At 37.5% G+C, this 23731-nt stretch overlaps 1 protein-coding gene across 1 annotated transcript in view; it reads left to right on the top strand.

The window, feature by feature from the left end:
* The window catches only part of LOC122005710 (protein ZINC INDUCED FACILITATOR-LIKE 1-like), a 99541-nt gene that overhangs the window by 44264 nt on the left and 31546 nt on the right, over nt 1–23731 (top strand). The window contains exons 10-13 of the mRNA XM_042560846.1: nt 6055–6267; nt 7266–7353; nt 9996–10081; nt 10167–10274. Coding sequence (XP_042416780.1) covers nt 6055–6267; nt 7266–7353; nt 9996–10081; nt 10167–10274 — 495 coding nt within the window. The remainder of the gene's footprint in view (nt 1–6054; nt 6268–7265; nt 7354–9995; nt 10082–10166; nt 10275–23731) is intronic.

Below are 23731 nucleotides of genomic sequence, written 5' to 3' on the forward strand. Positions count from 1 at the left end.
ATTTGTTTATAGCTTATTTTGACCATGCTTCATTGCTATTGTGCCCAAAACATATCCAAGAACTTGTATCAAGATTAAAGTTTTGATTTATTCATCAGCTCTATGGGTTACTCTCTTCTCTTCCTTGTGTTTCATTTTATCTCTTAAGGAGAGATTGATGATTTTGAGAGTGTGCTTGCTTGTAGAGGGCATCTAGAAGCTTTCCTTTGTATTGGATTGTAATTGCTTGTTAGAAAATTTCTAACAATGATGACGGGAGTTCTCCCAAGATGACCAAGATAGGTTGTGAGAAATGAACAAAGACTCCATGGTTCGTTTTGGTATAGGGTATCTATCTTAAAGGTTTCTTAATTTAAAGAGGAGTCTAGACCAAAGGCTAACTTGACCAAGGAGAAGTCTCGTCAAGCGTGTCATTATTAGGAGTTCTAATGCTCTCTCATACTTATTGTAAGGGCTTACTCCATCAACTCATTTAAATGAGTGGATTTAGGGCCATGCACTGGACTTGTTGTCAAGAGATATGGAGTAGGGAGAAAGATCTCTTAATTATATTATATCAATTGTTTAGCAGACATTTCTTTTTTGTTATTAATTACACTGCATATTATCACTTGATATTGTTGACAGACACATACTTGCAATTTTAATTTTTTGTATTTAGGTTTCGTTGAAAAGAAAAGTTAGCCAAACCATCAATGTTGGCAATTTTTTGTATTTAGGTTTTGTTGAAAAGGTTTCGTTGAAAAGAAAAGTTAGCCAAACCATCAATGTTGGCAATTTTTTGTATTTAGGTTTCGTTGAAAAGAAAAGTTAGCCAAACCATCAATGTTCCAACAATAATTGTTTTAGAAAATATTATTACTTTTCATTATTTAGTTGATTTCATTTAGAAACACTAAAATTCCATGATTCCATTTTAAAAAAGGGCCAAGTCCAACTATTTTTTTAAAAAAAGAAAGAATAAATAAATCAGAATAAGAAATATTTACAAATCATGTAAATTCTTGAAAAAAATATAAAAATTAAAATAGTAGATTATACCCCATTAACAAAGAGGAAGAGTAATTAGTGATGTGGATGAGGAGTTGGAAATAAAAATTGTAATTTGATAAGGATCATTAAAGATGAATGAAAAGTGGGGTATTTATAGCTGTAAATGACCAAACGTTCATGAACAAGCTTGGTGTTCGACTTGGTAAGAGCTTGCTTATGTTCCTTCAATGCACAAGATCGATTAAATGAACCTACTTGAACAACTCATTAAACTCAGTGTTCTAAATGACGTTGTAGGCGATCGCCTAGGAGGGAGGCAGAGCTCACCCGCCTCGCTTTTGTCGGAGGCGACCTTAAAAGGCAGGGTAAAACACAGGTTAAAAAAAAACCTTTGTCGCCTTCTGCTTTCTTTCGCCTGCTGTCGCTTCGCAGTTGCCACCCACCGTCACCACGGCCCGTCGCCTACCGCTATCATTAGGTAAGGTTTTCAAACACCTAGATTTCGAAGTTTCTCCGTGCTTCCATCCGAGGCTCGCGTGAAGGACGCTTTGTCGGGCATAGACGCGTTGCTCAAGCTGGCGACTGGCGACTGGCGAGGCATCCGTGCACGCGCGACAGGACTGGCGAGTGTCCGTCGCGTGAGCCTCTTACGGGCAAAAACGTGATCATTTAGGATTTGTTTTGTTTTGTTTTTAAACTTAGGATTTAATTGAATTTAATCGAATATTTTATATTAATAATTTTTATCAACTCCTACCTATGATTGAGATAATTTAAATAGACCTAATTAAAGCCTAACTTACACCGCATACCCCTAAAATATTTTTTTAGTTTGAAAATTTTTTATGCTTAATACTATAACCCAACTTCTAAATCCTAAAGGCAAAATCCTAAATGACATATTTGTAAGCTAAAAAAATAAAAAATCTTAAATGCACTGATCAAGTGGTATACCTATTACATATTTAATTTTTTTTAATATTTAGATTAAATTGTTGTTCTAACTTTTATTTTTTAATTTTTTATTTGATTATTGAGGATTAATGGCAAAAAATGAGAAACAACCGGAGGTGGAATTGAAGCGGAAGTCTAATGGTATTGTTTGGAATTATGGGTGCAGTATTGCAAAGAGGAAAGAGATTGGATCACATGCGAATTATGTAAGAGACTTTTTAAGGGAGGAGTTTATCGAATGAAATATCATATTGCGGGGATTGTAGCACAAGCTGAAGCATGCCCTAAAGCATCTGATGAGAGAGTTAGAGCTTATCTTGAAAATAACAAGACTAAGAAGTGAGAAAGAGTGGAAAAACTAAAAGAAGAGAGGGTGGAAGTAAATATAGGTGTTGATGTAGAGGATGAGGATTTTCATGTGGAGGGAGATTTTTCTTAAAAAAGCCAAAGCATCTCAGGCCTTTTGATAAGTGGACATCTGCAATCGATCCAACAAAGGAAAGACAACAAAACATAAATGATGCATTAAAGTTAAAGTTTATAAATGATGTGCATGAATACCTTGCAAGATGGATTTATAAGGCGGGGATTCCTGTTCATGCAATTGACAACCAAGGCTTTAAACAATTTGTAGAGGCAGTTGGCCAATTCGGTCCAAACTACAAACCTCCAAGTTAATATCTTCTAAGAGAGCCACTTTTGAAACAAGAAGTTGAGAGAACCAAATTATCTCTAAAAAAGCTTGAATAAGAGTGGATGAAAAATGAATGTTCAATTATATCCGATGCATAGGTGGATCGCAAGAGAAGTATTATGAATTTATGTATTAATTGCAAACTAGGTACTTCATTCTTTGGTTCTATTGAAGAATCCATGTAGGTATATACCGACACTTACATCTTTGAGTTTGTGGAAAAATACATCAATGAAATTGACCCTCAACATGTGGTTCAAGTAGTGACAGATAATGCGACACACAATATGGCGGCCGCGGAGTTATTGAAGGTTACACAACCTCGAGTTTTTTTTTTGACCTTTTGTGCGACTCATACAATCAATCTCGTGCTTGAAGCAATTGGAATACTTGAAAAAGCAAAGGCTCTAACAATATTCATCTATGCATATCATAGAACTTTGACTATTACGAGGAAATATATCAATAAGAGGGATATTATGAGGTCCGGGATGACTAGATTTGCTACTTCATTTTTTAGAAAGTCTCAAAGGCAAGAATGATTAATTGAGACTTATGTTTACATCTTAGGAGTGGAGCAAAACAAAATTAAGGAGTAGTGCGAAACAGAAAGCGGCGGAAGCGACGGTAACAAGTATCTCTTTTTGGAATGGTGTTTTTTTGACTTTGAATGTTTTCACCCCATTAGCGAAAGTTTTACGCTTTGTTAACGGCGACAAAAAGTCCTCAATGGCCTTTTTATTCGGTACACTTAAACAAGCTAAGGAAGAGATTAGAAAGACTTTTAAAAAAGAAGAAAATGTCATCCCTATTTTGAAGATTATTGATGAGAAGTCTAAAGGTAGAGTTGATAGTCCTTTGCATTATGCCGCTTACTTGTTGAATCCAATTTTTTTACTTCAAAGATCCAAGCATATAAAATGATATCAATGTTATGAATGAGTTCTTAAATTGTGTTGTGAGAATTTTTTCCGCTGACAAGAACATACAATCTATCATTTCTAATGATGAATTGTTGAAGTCTAAGAGTAAATCTAGAAACTTCGGAAGAAAAATGGCGGTCATGACATATTAGAAGGTGGATGGGTATCATGACTTTGATCCGTGTTTTTATGTTACTTATTCTTTATTTTTATTATTTTTAATAATTTTCTAATTGTTTAGATACATTCTAAGAAGAGTAATAGGCTCGAGACATGAAGATTGAATGATCTTACATATGTCAATTCAACGCCAATTTTACGAAGAAAAAGAGATAGAGAAATGGGCGGACATTTGCTTTTATCCTCTCAAGCTAGTGAAGCTCAAGGTTGGCTTGTTGATGGTGGTGATGAAGATGAGGTCGTACCGGGTTCGAGATTTACTTTGAGAATGGTGGCGGAGGCCTTGGGAATGGATGAAATGCTACAACTAAGGAGGAGCACAAGGAACATCTTCATTAGAGAACTTGATGAGGATTTAAATACATCGGAGGAGGAGAATGAAGAAGATGTTGATTTTGAGTCTAATGATGAGAGGATTATGGATGTAGTTGCTGGTGCATGTGTAGATGATTTAGAAGATTAGTTATATTTAGTCTAGTCCTTGTAAACTTGTTGTCATATTGAATTGAAACTTTGAATTTTAAACTTAGACTTTTGGTATAAGTAGTTATATTACTTTTTTATTATTAATAATGGTGAAGAATTTTTTTTAATTATCTTGTTAGGTTATCTTTTTATATTATAGGAACCCTAAAAAAAATTTCAATCGCTTAGGCGGCTGAGGCGGTAGGCTGTCACTGACCACCCCGCCACCGCCTACTTCTTTTACAAACTGTCTATAGCTCGTTAATGATCGTGAAGAATGTTTATTAATAAAACTCTTATCAGTATACTAAATAAACGAAAATAAAGTTTCAAAATGAATAAACAAGTTTGCATTATCAAACTCAATAACCAATCAAACAAGTTTAAAATGTAAAAGTTTCAAACAATCAAACAAACTTGAATTGAGAGCTCGATAATATCTAAACGAACCAAGCTCCAGTCAAGTTTAAGCCAAACTCCATTCAAGCTTAAGCCAAGCTCTAGTCAAGCTTAAGCCAAGCTCAAGCTCGAGCTAAGCTCAAACTCATAAAAAATGAACCAAGCCAAGCTTGAACAATCATTTCAACGACTTGGTTCATTGGCCTCGGCTCAGCTCGGTTACCTTATCAAACAAGCTTGAACACTATAAAGCTTGGCTCGGCTGGGCTCGTTTATAGATTCATAGGTAATTTTCTATGTTTTTGTAAATTCAAAGTGAATTCTATAATTTTATAGCCAAATAACCATTATACCTCTATGTATGTTTCTAATTTTTTCGTTGTTTTGGAATACAACAACAACAACAACCGAGCCTTATCCCACTAGGTGGGGCTGTTTTGGGATAGAAGGTCAATATACCCATTCTTAGGCTATCTTGTGGGTACATTGTGTATCATGCTTAGGTCAATTTTAGTCATACCAATTTTGGCACAAGTTTAGTGTTCCAGCTCGAAAAAAGTCAACAAATTATTCTATGTTGATCACAACTCAACCTACAACATATGACCGACTTATCCTAATTGACACATCTATTTTTGTGTCAAATCTTTATAGACTACATGTTACCAAAGTTGTTGTCCTTATATTCGTCTCATGTAATTGAACTCCATTTCCGACATCTCTCATACTCGTTTAATTTCTTCCATCGTCTTTTTATATGTCTCTTTGGTTAAATAATTTGTTTGAATCCATTGTATATATACAGGAAGGTTTAAAGGCATTTTCTTATACTATTAGCTATGAGATTTACTGATGTGAATACTAATTGTGAAATGGTATTTCATTCATGCTTTGAAATCTCACACAATACTAATCAACATAGGTAATTTTTGTGCCACAAGTGCCAATCATGTCTATTGGTATTATGTTGAAACTACACCATTTTGGTCAAGATGGAAACCTCTACATGAAGGATAATTTAAACCTTGCCCTAGATGCCCCAGATATGTAGTTGTCTGTTTTTTTTCTCTATCTCCTTTTGTAGTAAAAAATAAACTCTAGCAAGGTTTGAGATTTCAAAGCTTGCTTTCATTATAGTGTTGAAGTAATCTTATTGACTTATATAACCTAAAATAATTTTGGCTCAAATCATCTTTTGTTCTATATATTTTGTTCTAGGAAAGTTTAAGTTATATTGGTCTCTTCAAATTTTATCACTGCCACGTGTTAATGGATGCAGAGATCCTTAATTACGCACTCTCAGTCTCATGATATTTCGTGTACAGAAGTATCCTTCTATTCTTTCAGCTAATTTATTTTCTTAGTGACTAATCCACTAAACCGTTAGCATGAAACCTAACTTCATCTATTTGCTGAGCTGACAGTATTATTGATGTGGTTATGTAGGAAACAGTGCATAAACATGATTCATACAAATTGGGGGATGCGACAATTGAACATATGGAGTCTTCTCCATTTAGCTCTGATGTAAAAGGATATGTTGATGAATGTGAAAAACAAGATTCACATCCAAAGAAGAGCCTTTTTAAGAATTGGCCATTAATGTCATCTGTCATCGTCTATTGTATTTTTTCACTTCATGATATGGCTTACACTGAGGTGTCACTTCTGACATTCAACTGCTTCTATCTATCTTTTTTCTTCAAATTTTTACTATGCTTGTTACATGTGCTAGGAATTTTTTTTTCACATAAATTTACTAAAAAGAATTGGAGCATATGAAATTTCCAGTTACTTTCCTCTGTTTCTTACCAAATATTTGCTTTAAGCTGGATGTTAAAGTTTGTTAGAAAACATTTTATTATAACAACCATTTAATATAAAAATTTGAAAATCTAGATGATTACTATGAATGTTTATTATTTTGTACAATCAATAATTTATCTTTATTCTTTGTAAACTAGTGGTTTAAATTTGTTGAAACGTGCTCAAATTTACTCTTAGATAGATGATTAGATTTAAATGTGCCTGATTGGGAAGAACAAGTCTTTGTTGGCACATTCAGGTTGTTCTTACAAGAGACAAAAAAATTGCGTCAAGCTTCCTAAGTGGAGGGTAAACTTTTTGAAGACAGTTGTTCATGTTAAAAATTTTCATAGAAAAGCAACAAACTGATAGCTGTGCAGAGATTTAATCATGCCAATCATATAATAGGAACATGATGCTTGTCTGGTACATGCATAACTTTAAAAAGAAATAAAAAATGGAAAACGAGTATATTGTGTGTATTCTTGTTCTGTGTTCGCTTTCCCACTTGTACAAATACTTGCATGTTTTAGTCAGTACATAAGATTCTAAATCACTTAATATACACGAGATGTTGAATTGTTAGGTTTCCTCAACAAATTAACCATACATTTTTTCTTCTTGCCTCTTTTATTGTATGTATTCTCATTTTGTGTCGGCTGTCACTCTTGTAGAAATACTTCTTGCTTGTTTTGGTCTGTACACGAGGTGTTGGTTTTCTATTATTTTCTTTCATCTATTGGTTAATTTGTTGGATTATGTGTTTCCAAACTAGTTATTTTATATAATTCTAGTGATGCCACTTTTTTCTCAAATGTTTTCTCATCATGGGTGTATTGAATCATTTTCAGATATTCTCTTTATGGGCTGTTAGTGATAAAAGTTATGGAGGATTAAGCTTTTCATCTCAAGATGTTGGTGAAATTCTTGCTATCTCAGGTTAATATGGATCTTGCCTTTTAATTCCAGTGACAGTTTATTATTTTGTTGTTATAATTGGTTGTTTGACAAACATTCACCTCAAATACAAGGTGATGAAATAACCAATGAGTTTTAGGTAGCTTAAAATTGAACAGAGAAGTGAAGCATAGAGGTTCAAGAGATTGATTAGTTCCTATCCTAGTTTATCACTTGATTGGTATTTGAAAATGAATGATTTAATTAATCCAATTTGAGGCACTTGTCCTGACTGCAATATATTAGCAAAATTATGCCTACATGTTCGCAGGGTGATATTGTCAAGGAAAGATGATTATTTGATTCTTATAGGAGACATTTGAAGTTTGTTTAGCAGATTCTAGTATTTTTTGATATTTTTAAAAATATTCTTTAGATATTTAGATAAGTGATCACTGAGTTAAACACAATGTGATATACTAGGAGATTATGTGCTAAATTCTGCACTTGTCTCAGTATTTTAAAATAGCACCCAACTAAGTTAAAGTCAGTCCATGTGATGGACTTGGTCTATCTTGTTCAGTCCAATATGCTCACCCATACTAGAAATAAATTGAGATTTCACTGATTGCTTTTATAGTTTTTGGGATTAGCACTCATCCAATCAAACTCAGTAGAAGCTAACCTGTCTATTGATTTCTTTTCTGGATAATAGCATGTTCCTTATATTTCAATTTCCAATACATGATAAGTAGTTTCCATGTAATTATAATATCGATCAACAACCTTGTGCTACCACACTTACATGATCGATTGAATCTGCACAAATTTGACATGCTGCAAATTTCAATTTTTCAATGAAGTGTTAAATCAAATCATGTCTTTCACCTACGTGTTTTCTTTTCTATTTATCCAATATTTTTGTGTATGTTCAGTTGGTAACTGGATATTATTTCTTGTAGTCAGATTAATTCTCTTTAATTTATGATGGCGATGAATCTTATTTATATCATTTCCTTATTTAAGATAAGATTCTAAATCATTCCCTTATGTTGTACAGAACAGCAGATAATGAGATCCTATATCATGTGCCACCTGTCTTCACTTTGATCTAGTTTTGTCAAAAATGAAAAGAAAAGAAAAGAAAATTCCTCCCTTTTAATAGAATTCTCAAAGAGGGGTTCCATCTTGACATACCATCAAAAGGACGGCCTCTTTTACCTTTTTCTTTGTTTTAATTTTTGTTAAATCTTAAAGAATAGATTCTGTTGAAGTGAATGTGTACTATTCTTCCTCTCCACTTCTGTTAGCACCAAATAAATCAAATAACAAATTCGTTTTGGCAGAATCTAATGTTTAAGTTCTAGACGCATTCATACAAGTTTAGAGCCTAATTTATAAAGTTTCCCACAAGTTGTATTTTTTTCATTTTGCTTCCAAATTGAATTGATTTCATTCTTGGTCTCTCTCAACAAGTAACTTGTATACTAATTAATTCAATTTGAAGTTGATTAGCAACTCTTCAATAGTTTTGAATTGGGTTCCAATTTTTTCTTTCAAATTATTTTCTTGATCGCTTCTGTCATCCGAAGGGGAGCCTTGGCGCAACGGTAAAGTTGTTGCCATGTGACCAAAAGGTCACGGGTTCGAATCCTGGAAACAGCCTCTTGCAAAAAAGCAGGGTAAGACTGCGTACAATGGATCCTTCCCCGGGACCCCGCATGGCGGGAGCTTTGTGCACCGGGCTGCCCTTTTTATCACTTCTGTCATCCAACAATTTTTTAAAACAAAACTGAACAATTTTTTAAAACAAAACTGATTTGAATTGGATCTCAAATATTTTTTTTATCTTAAGGTAATTTTTGTTAAAACAATTTAAAAAGTAAATGATAAACATATGTTCGATGGGTTTAAGGGAATCTTTTTTTATTCGCTATATCAAATTTTCTTCATTTTTTACCTTTATGCTTGAAAGCATATTTTATCTACCTTTTTATCTACCTCTATATTCTATATTGTCCCATGCTTGTACCATTTATTTGGAGACCTAATTGCAATTTAACAGGGACCTGATCAATCAGTTCTGGTTGTGAAGAAGGTATTGCTTGAAGGCTAAGAAAACTAGGTTGAGGAAAATCCTTTTTGGCTACTGTTTTAGGTCACAGAAACTTGCAACATAACTTTCTCTAACCTAAAACAGAGTCAGAGGAGAACAAGGATCAGCGTGTAATACTCATCTAATCTATTCATCCAATATAGTAAATGCTTGGGGAATTCAGAATGATAATATAGCCTCTGTCAGCCACTAGTTAAGTCTTGATACATTTTTTTTTATTATTCAAAGTTTGTTTCCAAACACAGTGGCTATATCTCTAATGAGCGATGTATTAAAACTCAGTTCTCAATAGTTGACAAAAGTCCTGGAGTTGAAAGCTAACAAGATATATTTAAAAGAATATATTTGATGCACTAGGTGACTTTCCTATAAGCATTGAATCAATTATACTAAGTTACTGACCATATTAATTCTAATCATCTCTTGTTTTATTTCTTCTAACTTTCAACCTATGATTCTGGCATTGCTTCTTAACAATGCTGCTTTATGAATAAGGACTCGTTCTTCCACTTTCTAAGTTCTCTTGCAGCATTGGAACATAATATGTGAGTATTTGTTGTATTTAAAGGACTTGGTCTTCTGGTATACCAACTTCTTGTTTATCCTTCAGCTGAGAAATTGCTAGGACCAATCAAATTAATGCGTGCTGCTGCAGTAAGAACCAACCTTTTCTAGCTTCTCTTTTCATAACTGGTATATACTTGCTTTTATTTAATCCGTTCTATTCTGTAATATTCAGGCTTTATCTATACCTTTGCTTGCGGCTTATCCCTTTATGGCTAAGTTATCAGGACTTCTACTTACATTGATAGTGAACTGTGCATCTTTGATGAAGAATGTTCTTTCTGTGAGTAAATCTAAATTTAATCTCTCTCTCATACTTATATTGACGCCAATAATTTCAATGCTATCTCCTCTTCATGTTGATATTAAATGATTTTCATACTATGTCCTTTTTATATAGCAGATTATGTTGATATAGGTGGATGTACTGGTGGTATCTGATGTGACACGATTAGGATCATTTATAGATCTAATAAGAGTTTTCTTATTACCACTTGTCTTAGTGTAATCTATTAAATTTTTAAGAAGATTGATAAAATCTACTGTGATGCCCTACTATAGTAAAGCTATTTCCTTAATGAAAGGGGATAATAAGATCTAATTTATTTTTATTATATGACAAAATCATTCTACTTGGAACTTTCAATCAATGGATGTTTTCTATATAGTATGAGGTTCTAACTTGCACCTTATCCTAGCAAAAAATTAACGAGCAGGCCCATGCACACAACTATCCTCTGAAAATGAACAAATTAAATCTCAACAAAGCGATGCATCTTCAACTACACATCATATAAATTCAAATTTATTTGGAATACCACAGACAATGGTGTTGCTGCTACATGGACCATTCTCTACGTATTCACATTTGTTTTCTACTTTTCTTCTTATCTAGGATGTCTATCTGGAAACAAGAGGCATTTGTAGGATCAGGTTGTAAGATTGTAGCATAGGATCATAAGATCCAAAAAAATTAATATTTTCTAAATTGTATTTGTCATTTATTACTTAGTATAAGTATTAGTTTTCAGTAAGAACATTTCAAACTTTTCATTGAGTGCAATTAAACTTCATTTACACAATAAACATAATGATAAAGCCTAGTGCACCATAATATCAATGTCATATAATTATTGAGATTGGCATTCAATTAGTAGTTTAAACCTAGAATGTACTACTATTTAGATCTTACTAAACTCTAGTCATCAAGGCAGTCAAGCATATATTATTATTAATAATCAATATTAACAATTTTTATTATTGAAAAAATTACATACCTACCAAATAAATATATTTTTCCCATTTTATTATCATTTCTTTAGTGATTATATCAACATAATGTAGATGATTGATAATTCTAGATGTGTCTCGATTTTTTGTTGCTTGCTTTGTGAATAAATGGTAAATGTTACCTATTTGTAGCTTTTTGTCCATGTTGTCCTTAGAAAGAACAACTTATATATATGGGCTTTATTGCTATAAGCACATCTATAATGTAATCTTAAAATCTGACACATATTATAATTTTTATGTTTGGCTTTCCAATCCTCAAAGGTGACATAATCCTTAATCAGACATTATTTGGGATGTCTTTAATAAGAGGAATGGAGTTGTAAATGTAGTTGCTCCTAGTTATAAAATACTTCCATTAACAAATTTCCTCATCAATCAATGAATCTAATGATGATTAGAAAGGAATTTTAGGAATGATTGCCTCTTTTTTACTATTTCACCATATTGAGTGTATCAATATATGTCATCATTGAATTATTACAGTGTGTTACGCAAGGTTTAAAATTTCGACCCGTGCCGAGGTTTCGGTCTCAGACCGGAACGATACGATTTCGGTATCGTATCGTGCCATGCCGATACAGTTTCGGTATTTTTTATTTATCTATATTAATTATAAGATAAATATATTTATTATGTATATAAAAATAAATTGTATATTGATTTATTATAAATTCTCAATTATTGAATAATTTAATATTGTTAGAAAAAATAATTAAAAATAATTTTATTTAAATAGAATTGATATATTAATAATTCAAATTAAAATGGAAGTATCTATAATAATAATAATAATAAGTATATAAATTAATACAAGATATTACTTTATATTAATAATAATTATATAAATTAACTATTTATTCATTTAATTAATTATTAATTAAATAATATATATTTTAAATAGTAAAAAATATCAAGTAAAAAAATTTTAAACAATAAAAAAAAAATCAGAATATAAATATAATTTATTAGAATTTTTTAAAAAATTTTTTAGAATTTTTTTAATTTTTTTTAAAAATTTAAATGAAATTTAAAACAATAAAAAATATATTAGAATATAAATAAGAATTATTATATATTTTTTAAAATTTTTAAATGAAATTTAAAATATTATTTTTTTTAGAATATTAATTAATAAAATTTATTTAATTTATTTTAATTTTAAATATATTTTTTATATATTTATTACTATAATTTAATTAGGGTTTATAAAACCCTCTTCGAAATATCACACATCTTCCATACATCCTCCTTGGGAATTCTTTAAATTAATAAAATAAAATAAATAATTATTAAAAACAGAAAAAAAAAATCGCGGCAGTACGCGAGATCGCGCCGCGATGATCGCGGGCGATCCCGCGAGGGGCGTCCGGCGGTCCGGCGGAACGGTAAAAACCGTTCGTGCCGGGCGGCACAAAACAACATTTCAAATACTGGTATTACGTTTAGTGTCCAAGATAATGATAAAAGTTTTCACTATAATAACTTTCCAACACTTTTAAAGTTGACATTATTATTTGTGACCATTTACACTAAATCTTCTAAACCTATGTCTAGAATTATACTATTTATTAGATAATATATGTTGGATACTAAGACCAGACTTTTAGATGTTGGACACTATATATGTTATGGACGTATGTCTTTGTTTGTTGTATCAAATGGAATTTGATTAAAGTGAAAAAATTGGCATGATTGTTGGATATCTTATTCTCCTTTTTGTGGCCATGCCTTTGTCCTATGGATGGTGATACGGTATGTTGTGAGCGGACCGATGTGGCAAGTGATGTGGTAGTCAAAGTTGAGATGAGGTGGTGGTCAAAGTTAGGGCGAGGTGACAGTCAGAGTATATACATCTGAACGAGTTATTCTTACCAGGGCTTAGCTCCTCACCCTCAGTGCTATAACCCTCAGCATGAAGTCGGTGGGCCCAGAAGTCGGTCAAGCTAGGAGCCGGTTGGGCTTAAGGGACTTAGTGCTCTACTTATCGATATCAAGGTACCTAACATATAGCCGACCAGCCCTAAAGCCGGTCGGACTTTATGGGACCAGTTCCCTATTCTTTGAGCACAAGTCTCACAACTTATGGTCGGTTGGCCCTAAGGGCCTATCGGACTTGAAGGACTTATCGTTCCACTCAGCACCAAGATATACAGAATAAACTTGAACGACTCTAATGTCGGCCAGATATACGGGATTTAGCTCCCCATCTTTTAGAAGCAGTCTCCCAGCATAGCAAAGGCAGTTTCCCAGTTTCCAGCCGGATATACTAAGATCCGGTCAAACTTACAGTGCTAAGACACTCATCATATAGTTGGTTAGCCCTACAATATAACTTTCAGCATATAGCCGGGGTGAACCTTCGGAGCTCAGTTTCCCAATCATGTGCCAGTCTCCCTTCATGCAACCAGTCGGGTGTGCATACAACCGGTCAAACTGCCTCCAGGGGACAACATTGTCAAGGAATCGTAACAACCTGTCAGAGAATAATAGCTAATCACCAGGTAATATTATGATATTATGACACATACCTGCAATGGAACCTTCTTATGAGGGTGGCCATACAACTTTCATCATTATTGTGGAAGTTACAAAAGACTGTTCACTAAAGATTTCTGGGAGGATGACTACACATCTTCTAGACTGTACAATTTTCATTACCAAAATCTTTTGATAGCAAATATTCCTTACCATCTCATTATTACGGAGGTTATGAGAGGTTGTATAAAAAGAGGGGTCTTCTTCGGTGGCGAGATATGCAATACATTTTACAGACTTTATATCATGCACACACATCTAATGTTCATCTTCTCCACCTTTTGCTCGGCTACCGTACTTACCTCCTCCCCGGTTCTCACTTTAATATTCCCTTTGCTCTCTCTCTTTAGTGTGTGCAAAGAGGAAGGAGGTGCCAGGAGTCCTTTTCCCTCCAGTTCGAAGTCTTATTCCAATCAACAACAGAACCACGTGCCCAGCGCGCCATCTCTCCCGATTTTAGATAGGATCAAATTTGGTGCCGTAGAACTTTTGCCTGAATTTGAAATGCAGAGATGGAAGAAACTGGATGATTCACCACTGCCACCTTGTCACCAGAAGATTTGGAGTTGTTAATAGCTATCCGGGTGTAGAAATTGGTAGAGCAACAACAAGTAGCAGCCGACGGTACTTTATCGCATAACCTAGCTGCGCTAATGATGGGCCCTCACATTGAACGGGGAGCCTGAGTGGAAGGCCTAACAGGGCTCTAGGCAATTCTTCCGACGGCTGTCTTTATACAGTCGTCTATTCAACCAATCAACCTCCTGCCCGTGCCACTTTCACCGGTTGCATATCACCGGGCATTATTCCGCACTCCATTTGATGAGGCGGGCTGAGTGGAAAGACCATAAGTATCATCTTATGGAGACGCACCCACGCGGGCTTTGTGCAAGGGGAAAGCCCTAATGGCTAGCGGCTCCGTTGAGCGGATAAGCATGTTGTTCTCCCATGAAATATTAGAGGATAAATTGCCGAGCCACTTCCAACCCCTGACAATAGGGGCGTATGGACGGGCGGTGGACCCAGAAGACCACTTCCTCAAGTTGGAGAATGCAACCTTCCTTCATCAGTACACGGATGACGTGAAGTGTTGAGTGTTCCTCACCGTCTCCTAATCGCCAGCATTATCAACGATCGAATGGACCACCTAGGAGGGATCATCGAGACGTCGAGTGGCGCTAAAGAACGCCCCGTAGTAAAAGAACTGGGGTTAGGCCCTCGCCCTGGTACAATAGGAGCATCCCTCGATGTTGCAAGAAGAAAACTGCAATAATGCCGCTTGGGGAGATATTGGTATGATAGCAGGAGGCTCCAACCGGCCTCGCAAATTGCATGCTCGCCAGTTGGAAATTCATATGGTCAAGTGTAGCTGAGAACCAGCATAGGGCTTGAAATCAGTTTTGGGCCCAAGGATTTGGAAGGGGTGAAAGTGTCCCATGATGATACTTTAATAATTAAGCTTGTTGGTCAATTATAATATACACCGTACCTTTGTGCTCAGTCAACATTATCTTCAAGAAGATGTTCGAGCAGCTGCAGATTGAAAAAAGCAAGCTCCAACCAATGATGACGCCTTTATATGGATTCATTGGTAATGAAGTCTAGTCGCTCGGTCAGATCAAGCTGGCTATATCCTTAGGGGAGGAGTCCCTAATGAGGACGCGTCGGTCGACCTTCATCGTGGTGGATGCGCCCATAGCATACAACGTAATATTGGGCTGGTCAGCCTTAAATGAGTTCTGGACGGTTGTCTCAACTTTTTGCTAGAATATCAAATTCTCCGTGAATGATCAGGTCGGGGAAGTCAAAAGAAATAAACTAGTAACGCGTAAGTGCTACGTTGATATTATCAAGACTGAAGCTAGTACTGCTTGGAAGAACCAAAGAATGGAAGTTAACCTCATTTAGGATGCACCCCCCACATTGGTTTATAAAGAAAAGGAGGTATAGATTCAGCTAGGCCGGCCGGAGGCTACTACTCAGATAGCTATTGACCTAGCTCCAGAGCCTAAAGCTGAGCTCAAGATTTAAAATTTCGATCCTTGCCGAGGTTTCGGTCCTGGACCGGAACGATATGGTTTCGGTACCGTATCATGTCGTGTCGATATAGTTTCGGTATTTTTTAAATATAAAATATATTAATTAAAAACTAAAATATTTAACATAAGTATTTTAAAAATAAACAAGATAAAAAATAATCTTTTAAAAATGAAAAGATATGAAAATAGATAAATAAATAAATAAAAATTTTATTATAATTTTTAAATTAAAATAAATGAAATATAAAATTAATTAGATAATTTTATTATAATAAAGTCTCTTTAAATTATCTCTAACATAGCTAGGAGTTGATTAAAATAATTAATCTAATTTAATTAAAAAAAATCTGAAATCCGACACCACGAGGCAGCACGACTTCGGAGTTGTCGCGGGGTTGCGCGACCAGCCATGGCCGCGGGGATTGCGTGACTCCTTCGGCGCGACTACGTTGGTCGTGCGACCCCTCTGCAGTGACCACAGGGTCGCACGATGCCTCCGCGACGGCAACGGAAAGGTTATGCGACCCCTCCGCTGCTGTTGCAGGGTCGAGCGACCCCTCCGCTGTGACAACGGGGTCGTGCAACACGTCGCACCTGTTGTGAGTCTGGTGCTGGGGTCGTACCGGTGGCGGTCGCCGAGCGGAACGAGACGTTTCGCTCGTTTCGGCACGACACTTTAAACAATAGCTGAGCTTGTCGTGTGCTTAACGTGTAATAATGACCGGCATATCATCTGCGGCCATGGAACATATGCTCTACGTCCGCCCGGATGCCCGACCTGTCAACAGAGGAAGCGGGATTTTGAGGCCGAACAGAATAAAATCATCCGGGCTAAATCATCCGGGCTGAGGTGGATAAGTTGCTAGAGGCCGTCTATATCCGGGAAGTACAATTCCCGAGTTGGTTGGCCAACGTGATCCTAGTGTCTAAGCTAGGGAACAAATGATGAGTCTGCATTGATTTTAGGTATTTGAATAAGGCATGTCCCAAAGATTATTATCCCTTGCCTCATATCGACCAAGTGGTGGACTCGACATCCGATTGTGAATTGATATGCATGTTGGATGTATACTAGGGCTACCATCACGTCTCGTTGGCCAAAGAAGACCAAGAAAAGGTTAACTTCATAACTACTGAAGGAACTTATTATTATAATGTTATCATGTTCAGACTAAAGAATGTAGGAGCAACTTATCGACAACTCATGAACAAAGTGTTCCGGAAGTAGATTGAGCGGAATATAGAGGTTTATGTGGATGATATTCTTATCAAATCTCTTCAAGCGATCGATTTATGCGCTGACATAGATGAAACCTGCCAAACATTAAGGGAGTACGGACTCAAGCTCAATCCCAACAAGTGTATGTTCGGAGCTAAAAGTGAGCACTTCCTGGGCTATATAGTGATAGAGTGAGAAATCAAAGCTAACCCAAACAAAGTATAGGCTCTTTCAGAGATGGCTCCCCCATGTAATCTCAAGGAAGCACAACGTCTGATCGGGCGAATCACTACGTTATCTCGGTTCCTATCGAGATCGGTTAACTGGAGCTTGTCCTTTTTCAAGATATTCCGTCGGGCGACCAAATTTCAATGGGATGCTGAGTGTGACAAAACTTTAGAGGAATTAAAAAATTATTTATTCGTCCTGCCTGTAGTTGTCAAACCCATAGTCGGCGAGCCCTTGTGGGTGTATTTGTCAGCTAATGAGAATGTCGTCGGATTTTAGTACGGCAAGAGGGGAAGAAGCAATAACCCGTGTATTTTTTAAATCATTTATTAAAGAATGTCGAGTGTTGCTACATCACACTTGAAAAATTGGCTTATGGACTAGTTTTAGCCCTTGGAGGTTACACCCCTATTTTCCCTCACATTCAATCATCGTATTAACTAACAACATCTTAGGCCGGGTGATCATTAACCCGGAAGCCTTTGGAAGATGGATTAAGTGGACCACTGAGCTTAGTGAATATGATATACAATATAAACCCGAGCGGCCATCAAAGCTCAGGCCTTAGGATATTTTGTAACTAAAATACAAAGCATAGAGCCAGAGGAAACCTGGAAAATATATGTGGATGGATCGTTCACTCCGTATGGAAGTAGAGTGGGCATTCTCATGATATCACCTAGGAGGACAGAATATAATTATTCTTTCGGCTAAATTACCGAACTATCAATAATGAATCAGAATATGAAACATTAATGGCCAGCCTGTGGGTCGCAAGGCATGTGAGAGCCGCTTGGGTCTTAATTTATTTAGATTCTCAGTTAGTTATTCAGCAATTGGCAGGTAATTTTGAGATTAATAATGAATGACTCAAATTATATGCGAAGACATTCGAGAAGTTAAGGACGGGATTTCAAGAAGTTATTCTACGGAAGATACCTCGAGCGGAAAATCAGAAGGCAAACGAGTTAGCCAAATTGACTGGTTCTTTAATCGCATGGACTCTGGACAAGCATGTAGAATCTAACAGCTCTTATTGAAAGACCGAGCTGGAATTACAAACTGGTTGGAGAGTATCATTAATTTCGTTTCTCCAGCAGGGGGTCTTGCTAGCCGATTGGGAACAAACATTTATGATCAAGAAAAGGGTCGATCGGTTCACTCTAATTGGGGATCAATTATATAGGAGGGCTTTCTCTCGCTTGTTACTCAAATGTGTCAGACCGGATGACGTATAATTTGTTTTACAAGAAGTTCATCAAGGTTCCTGAGGAAGTCACTCAGGCAGTCAATCACTCGCTCGAAAAATCTTACTGGCTGGGTACTTTTGGCCTACTCTACGGGCTGTTTCCTCTCAGTTGGTAATAACTTGCCTATCATACCAAAAGCATCAAAACATTCAACATCACGCTACTGAGCTATTTAAAACTTCAAATTTTTCCTTCTCGTTCGATCAATGTGGTATGGATATCGTAGAGCCCTTTCCTATGACGCTCGCTCAGAAAAATTCTTGCTAGTTGCTGTGGACTACTTTTCCAGGTGGGTGGAGGCTCATTGGCCAAAATAACTGAGCGAATGGTCATCAAGTTTCTCTGGCAAAGCATTGTGTGTCAATTCAGGATTCTTTACAAGCTTGTCTAAGATAACGGGAGGTAGTCCCAGGCCTAGAAGATCCAGGAATGGTGCTCAAGTTACGATATTAAACAAATGTTTACATCTGTGGCATATTCTCAAAGCAACAATCATGCTGAAGTCATTAACAGAGAAATTATCAGAGGACTCAAGACTAAGCTTGATCATGCCGGATGAAGTTGGGTTGATGAGTTACCTAGTGTGCTGTAGGTTTACCGCACTACTCTACAAGAAGCAATAGGTATAACCCCTTTTATTCTTGTTTATGGTGGTGAAGTAGTTGTCTCGGTCGAAGTGGTGATGGAATTCGATTGGAGACAACTCTACGATGAAGATAATTTCGGGCGGCGCCTCATGGAGCTCGATTTGATATAGGAAATCAGAGATAAGCAACAACTTGGCTCATAGCATACCGTCAGATGAAACAAAACTACAATAGATGAGTTGTTCTAAGATTTTTTCAGGTGGAGAACTTAGTCTAGAAGTGGAGCAAGCCGGTCGGGGATGTTAGCAAGATGGAGCCACCGTGGGGCAGACCATATAAGGTGGTGTAAAAGCTCACCTCGGGCTTCTATTATCTCCAGGGTACAAATGAAAGGAATTTGGAGCAGTCTTGGAGTGTGAATCATCTACAACCCTATAGGATTTAAGAGTACACTTGTAATGAGTTAATGTATCGTATTGTATATTTACACTCAATGAAAATATAGGCAAATTTATCTCAAAAAGCCCTATGTCCCAGACTCTCGAGTCGTTCGGTCGAGTTATAAGCAAGTGTGCTCTTGCGCTATGGCCCCGACTCTCGAGCCGTTCGACTGAGTTATAAGTGAGACTCTCGAGCCGTTCGAACGAGTTATAAGCGAGCGTGCCTATATTCCAGACTCTTGTGTCGTTCGACCGAGTTATAAGCGAGCATGCTCTCGAGCCGTTCGACCGAGTTATAGTTGAGCGTGCTCTCGTGCCATATCCCAGACTTTTGAGCTGTTCGGTCAAGTTATAAGCGAGCGTGCCGAGTTATAAGCGAGTATGCTCTCGCGCCATGTCTTAGACTCTCGAGCTGTTTAGCCGAGTTATAAGCGAGTGTGCTCTCGCCCCATGTCCCAGACTCTCGTGCCGTTCTATCGAGTTATAAGCAAGCGTGCTCTCGCGCCATGTTTTAGACTCTCAAGCTGTTCGGCCGAGTTATAAGTGAACGTGCTCTCGTGCTATGTCTCAGATTCTAGAGTCATTTGGCTGATTATAAGTGAGCGTGCTCTCGCGCTTATATTCCAGACTCTCGAGCTGTTTGGCCGAGTTATAAGCGAGTGTGCTCTCGCGCGGTCGTGTCCATATTCCAGATTCTTGAGCCGTTTGGCTGAGTTATAAGTAAGCGTGATCTCGCATCTATATTTCGACTCTCGAGCCGTTCGGCCAGATTATGAGTGAGCATGTTCTCGTGCCTATATTCCAGTCTCTTGAGTCGTTCAGCCGAGTTATAAGCGAGCGTGCTCTCGCGCCTATATTTCAGACTCTCGAGCCGTTTGACTGCGTAATAAGTGAGTTACTCTCGCGCCTAACTCTTGAGTTAGATCGAGTTATTAGCGAGCTTGCTCTCACGTTTAAGTGACATATTCTCACTCCGCCCGACCAAATTATTCTGCCTGGACTAATTCCACTCGGCCAAATTATTCTGCTCAGCCGGTCTATCAGTGTTATCGCTTACTTGTTTAAGTTCCTGACCGGCGAGTCACTGGATATTGCTTATAAAGTGGCTTCACTTGGAGCTCATCTTAGAAACCTAATTGCTCAATCAACAATAAAAAGCATGAGAACATGCAAAAATAAGGTATGACATAGTGAATTGTCAATATATGTTTACAATTTAATTTTTTGTTCCCCCAGAGGGCTCAGGGCATAAATATGGCTACATTGTACAATTAATCAAGCTTCCTGAAGAGGTCTTTTGGGAGACCATCTATAATTTGTTGGTGATTTATGAATCGCTTAGGAGGATCGACCGTTAGATATCCTGCTTCGCGAATCTGCTCGATCGTTCCTTCGGCTCCATATGTAAGTATCCTTATGGTGCGTTGGTTGCATTGCAAGCCAAACTCGTGAGACTGGAAGTAGGCTTTTTGCTTAGCCTTAAAACGTTCGTCTTCTCTTACTTTATAGGACGCCAGTTCGGATTTGGCCGATTCTAGTTCACCTTGTATTGAATCTATCCGAGCCTCTTGTGTTTCCTTTATTGCTCCAAAATATGCAGATCTTTGGCTGATAACTCTTTAATTTTCTCAGTTGATTCTGAGGTATGAGAAACCTTCAGTTCCTTAGCAGAGTGGTTTTCTGTGCTAGGTCGGATATTGCCTCGTCTTTTGCTGCAGTTTCTGCTCGGAGTTTGGCTTCACTAGTTTGCAATAGGATTTTCAGTTTCCCCTTTTCCGCTTGTTGGAGATCCTTGAGACTGCCTTATAGTCTTCTCTTGCTCTAGAGAGCAGCCCGACCTGAATGTCTACTTCTTTTTGCAGGTTGACCACCTCGGGGATCGGGACAGACGTAGAAGGGAGTTCTAACTCCTCTACACGCTCTTTCAAGATCTTGTTATCCCCCACTAAATCCACCACCAGATGACTCAGGCTCAGCCTCAACCCGGCAGAAATAAGCTAAGGAATAAGCTAAGGAAAACAATGTTAAGAAGTTTTACTTGCTAAAGGGAAAAAAATTAAGAACTTACTGAGGTCGCGTCCTGAGCAAATTCATCTGCACGCTCAAAAATAGAGAAATCCTTCGATCGTCTTGTCGCACTCGTCTAAGATTCGGCCAATGACCCTCTTAATTTCACCACCCCGAAGGGCGGCGGGGGATTAGAACCCATCCCCTGTTTGGATGGCAAGCCAAAGGAAAAGCAGAATTGACACTCAAGTCTAGGGAGTGTGCCAGGCCTCGAAGAAGAGATGCCCGAAGTGGGATCCGCTGCCTACGGTGGGTGTGTGGAAGACGATGGTTCATGAGTTGGATCGGCTAGCTGGGGCGACCGCGTGGATGTAGATGGTGCGGAAGTAGGCCCAGTCGGTCGTGAAGGAATAGGCTCGGTTGAGGGACAGTTAGTTTCAGTCGGGTTTTTTCCTCGAGCGGAAGGAGCCTGGGGTGTATGATAAGTCACAACTGTCACTTGCGCAAATCAAATTAACAATTTCTAATCAACCGAAACCCCTCAACTTACACTAAAGTAGTATAGTAAAGGCCTGGGTCATCTCTCACGTGGAACCAATGACAGGACATTTGTTTTCAGACAAAATCGAATAAAGAGATTTCTAAAGTTGCTTTTGTAGCTCGCTCAGTTGGTCGATTAGGGTCTGAGCTTCCTGGGATGATAAAGCGGGGGTCGAAAAAGATTCCGCTTCTTATAGTCGCCCCTTCAAGGTCTCGTTCTCTCGGGCCAGGTCCACCAATGATTGGGCTATGTTCATCCCGACTCCCTAAAGTTGCATTCGAATCAACATCAGAAGTGTGCTAGATAAAAAAGGATTGGCCAGCTGTCACTTACCATGGCTAAATCATGGGTAAACCCATCAACCTTCTCCGCTATCGTATAGTCTTCTGGTCGGCTTATGGCTAGCTCCTAGGCCTCTGTTAATTAGCCCTTTAGTAATATTCGGTCGTAGGCTTATAATGGATTCGAGGGAGACGCTACCACTTGACTGGAATAAGAAAACCCCCGGCTCTAATTTCTTAGGATAAGAAAAATAGTGGAAGTTATGTGGGGTCAAAGGAATACCATACAGACGGAACAAATGGTACATTCCACACATGGTGCGGAAGGCATTGGGTGTAAATTGTTGGAGTGGAAGGTTAAAATAGCGATTTATCTCAGACAAAAAACGGGAAAGCATAAAGCGTAAACCCGCTAGAAGGTGATGTAGCTAGGAGGAGGACGAAATGCGAATACGAATGCGAAAGTTTTTAGGTATTTCTAGAGCTAGACGAAGCATTTCTAGGTCATAGTTATCAAAATCAGAACAAGTAAAGGTGTACCGAGGAGCAAATGTTTTTTGGGCCATGGATGGATGAGGGAAAAAGAAAGGAAGATCGGAGAAATAACTTACTAATGCAAGTCGCAAAAGAGGGAAGGTCGTTGACAGAAATCTCCAGAAGAGAAGGTTGAAGAAGATGAAGCACAAGTGATTTTTTTCTGGGACGCTTAGAGTTTTTAAACATAAGCCATAAGAGGTTTTTCATTTCAACCATCCAATTGAAACGACTTGAGTAATTGGTAACCGTTGGATCGGAGTGGAGGGAGGGCAGCTGGTTTGTACGAGAAGGCATGCGACAGCTGTCGCTTCAGAGAATGAGGTAGTGTGACACGCGGCAAAATGGGCATTTGTGATGGATAAGACAACCACATCATTGCTGAAAAACACCCTCTTGTGTATCATAAGCGTATTACCTGGCATATCAAGCGTCTGACATGCGTTTTTCCAAGAAAGATAAAATTGACTGCTTCATTAAGCGAGAAGCATGGTTGTTCAGTGTTGATTCAGTGGAAATAAGATTTGGGTCTAGTTAGTTGGCCACGAACCTCCTCCGACTAGACTTGAGAGGGAGGCTAGTGATGCGGTATGTTGCGAGCGGACCCAGAGGTGATGTGGCAGTCAAATTCAAGATGAGGTAGTGATCAAAGTTAGGGTGAGGTGGTGGTAAGAGTCAGAGTATATGCATCTGAACGAGTTATTTTCACCGGGGCTCAGCTCCTCACTCCTTAGCAATATGACCCTCAGCATGAAGTCGGTCAGCCTAGGAGCTTGTCTAGCTTAA

Source organism: Zingiber officinale, chromosome 7B (assembly GCF_018446385.1).
Source record: "Zingiber officinale cultivar Zhangliang chromosome 7B, Zo_v1.1, whole genome shotgun sequence".
NCBI lineage: Eukaryota > Viridiplantae > Streptophyta > Magnoliopsida > Zingiberales > Zingiberaceae > Zingiber > Zingiber officinale.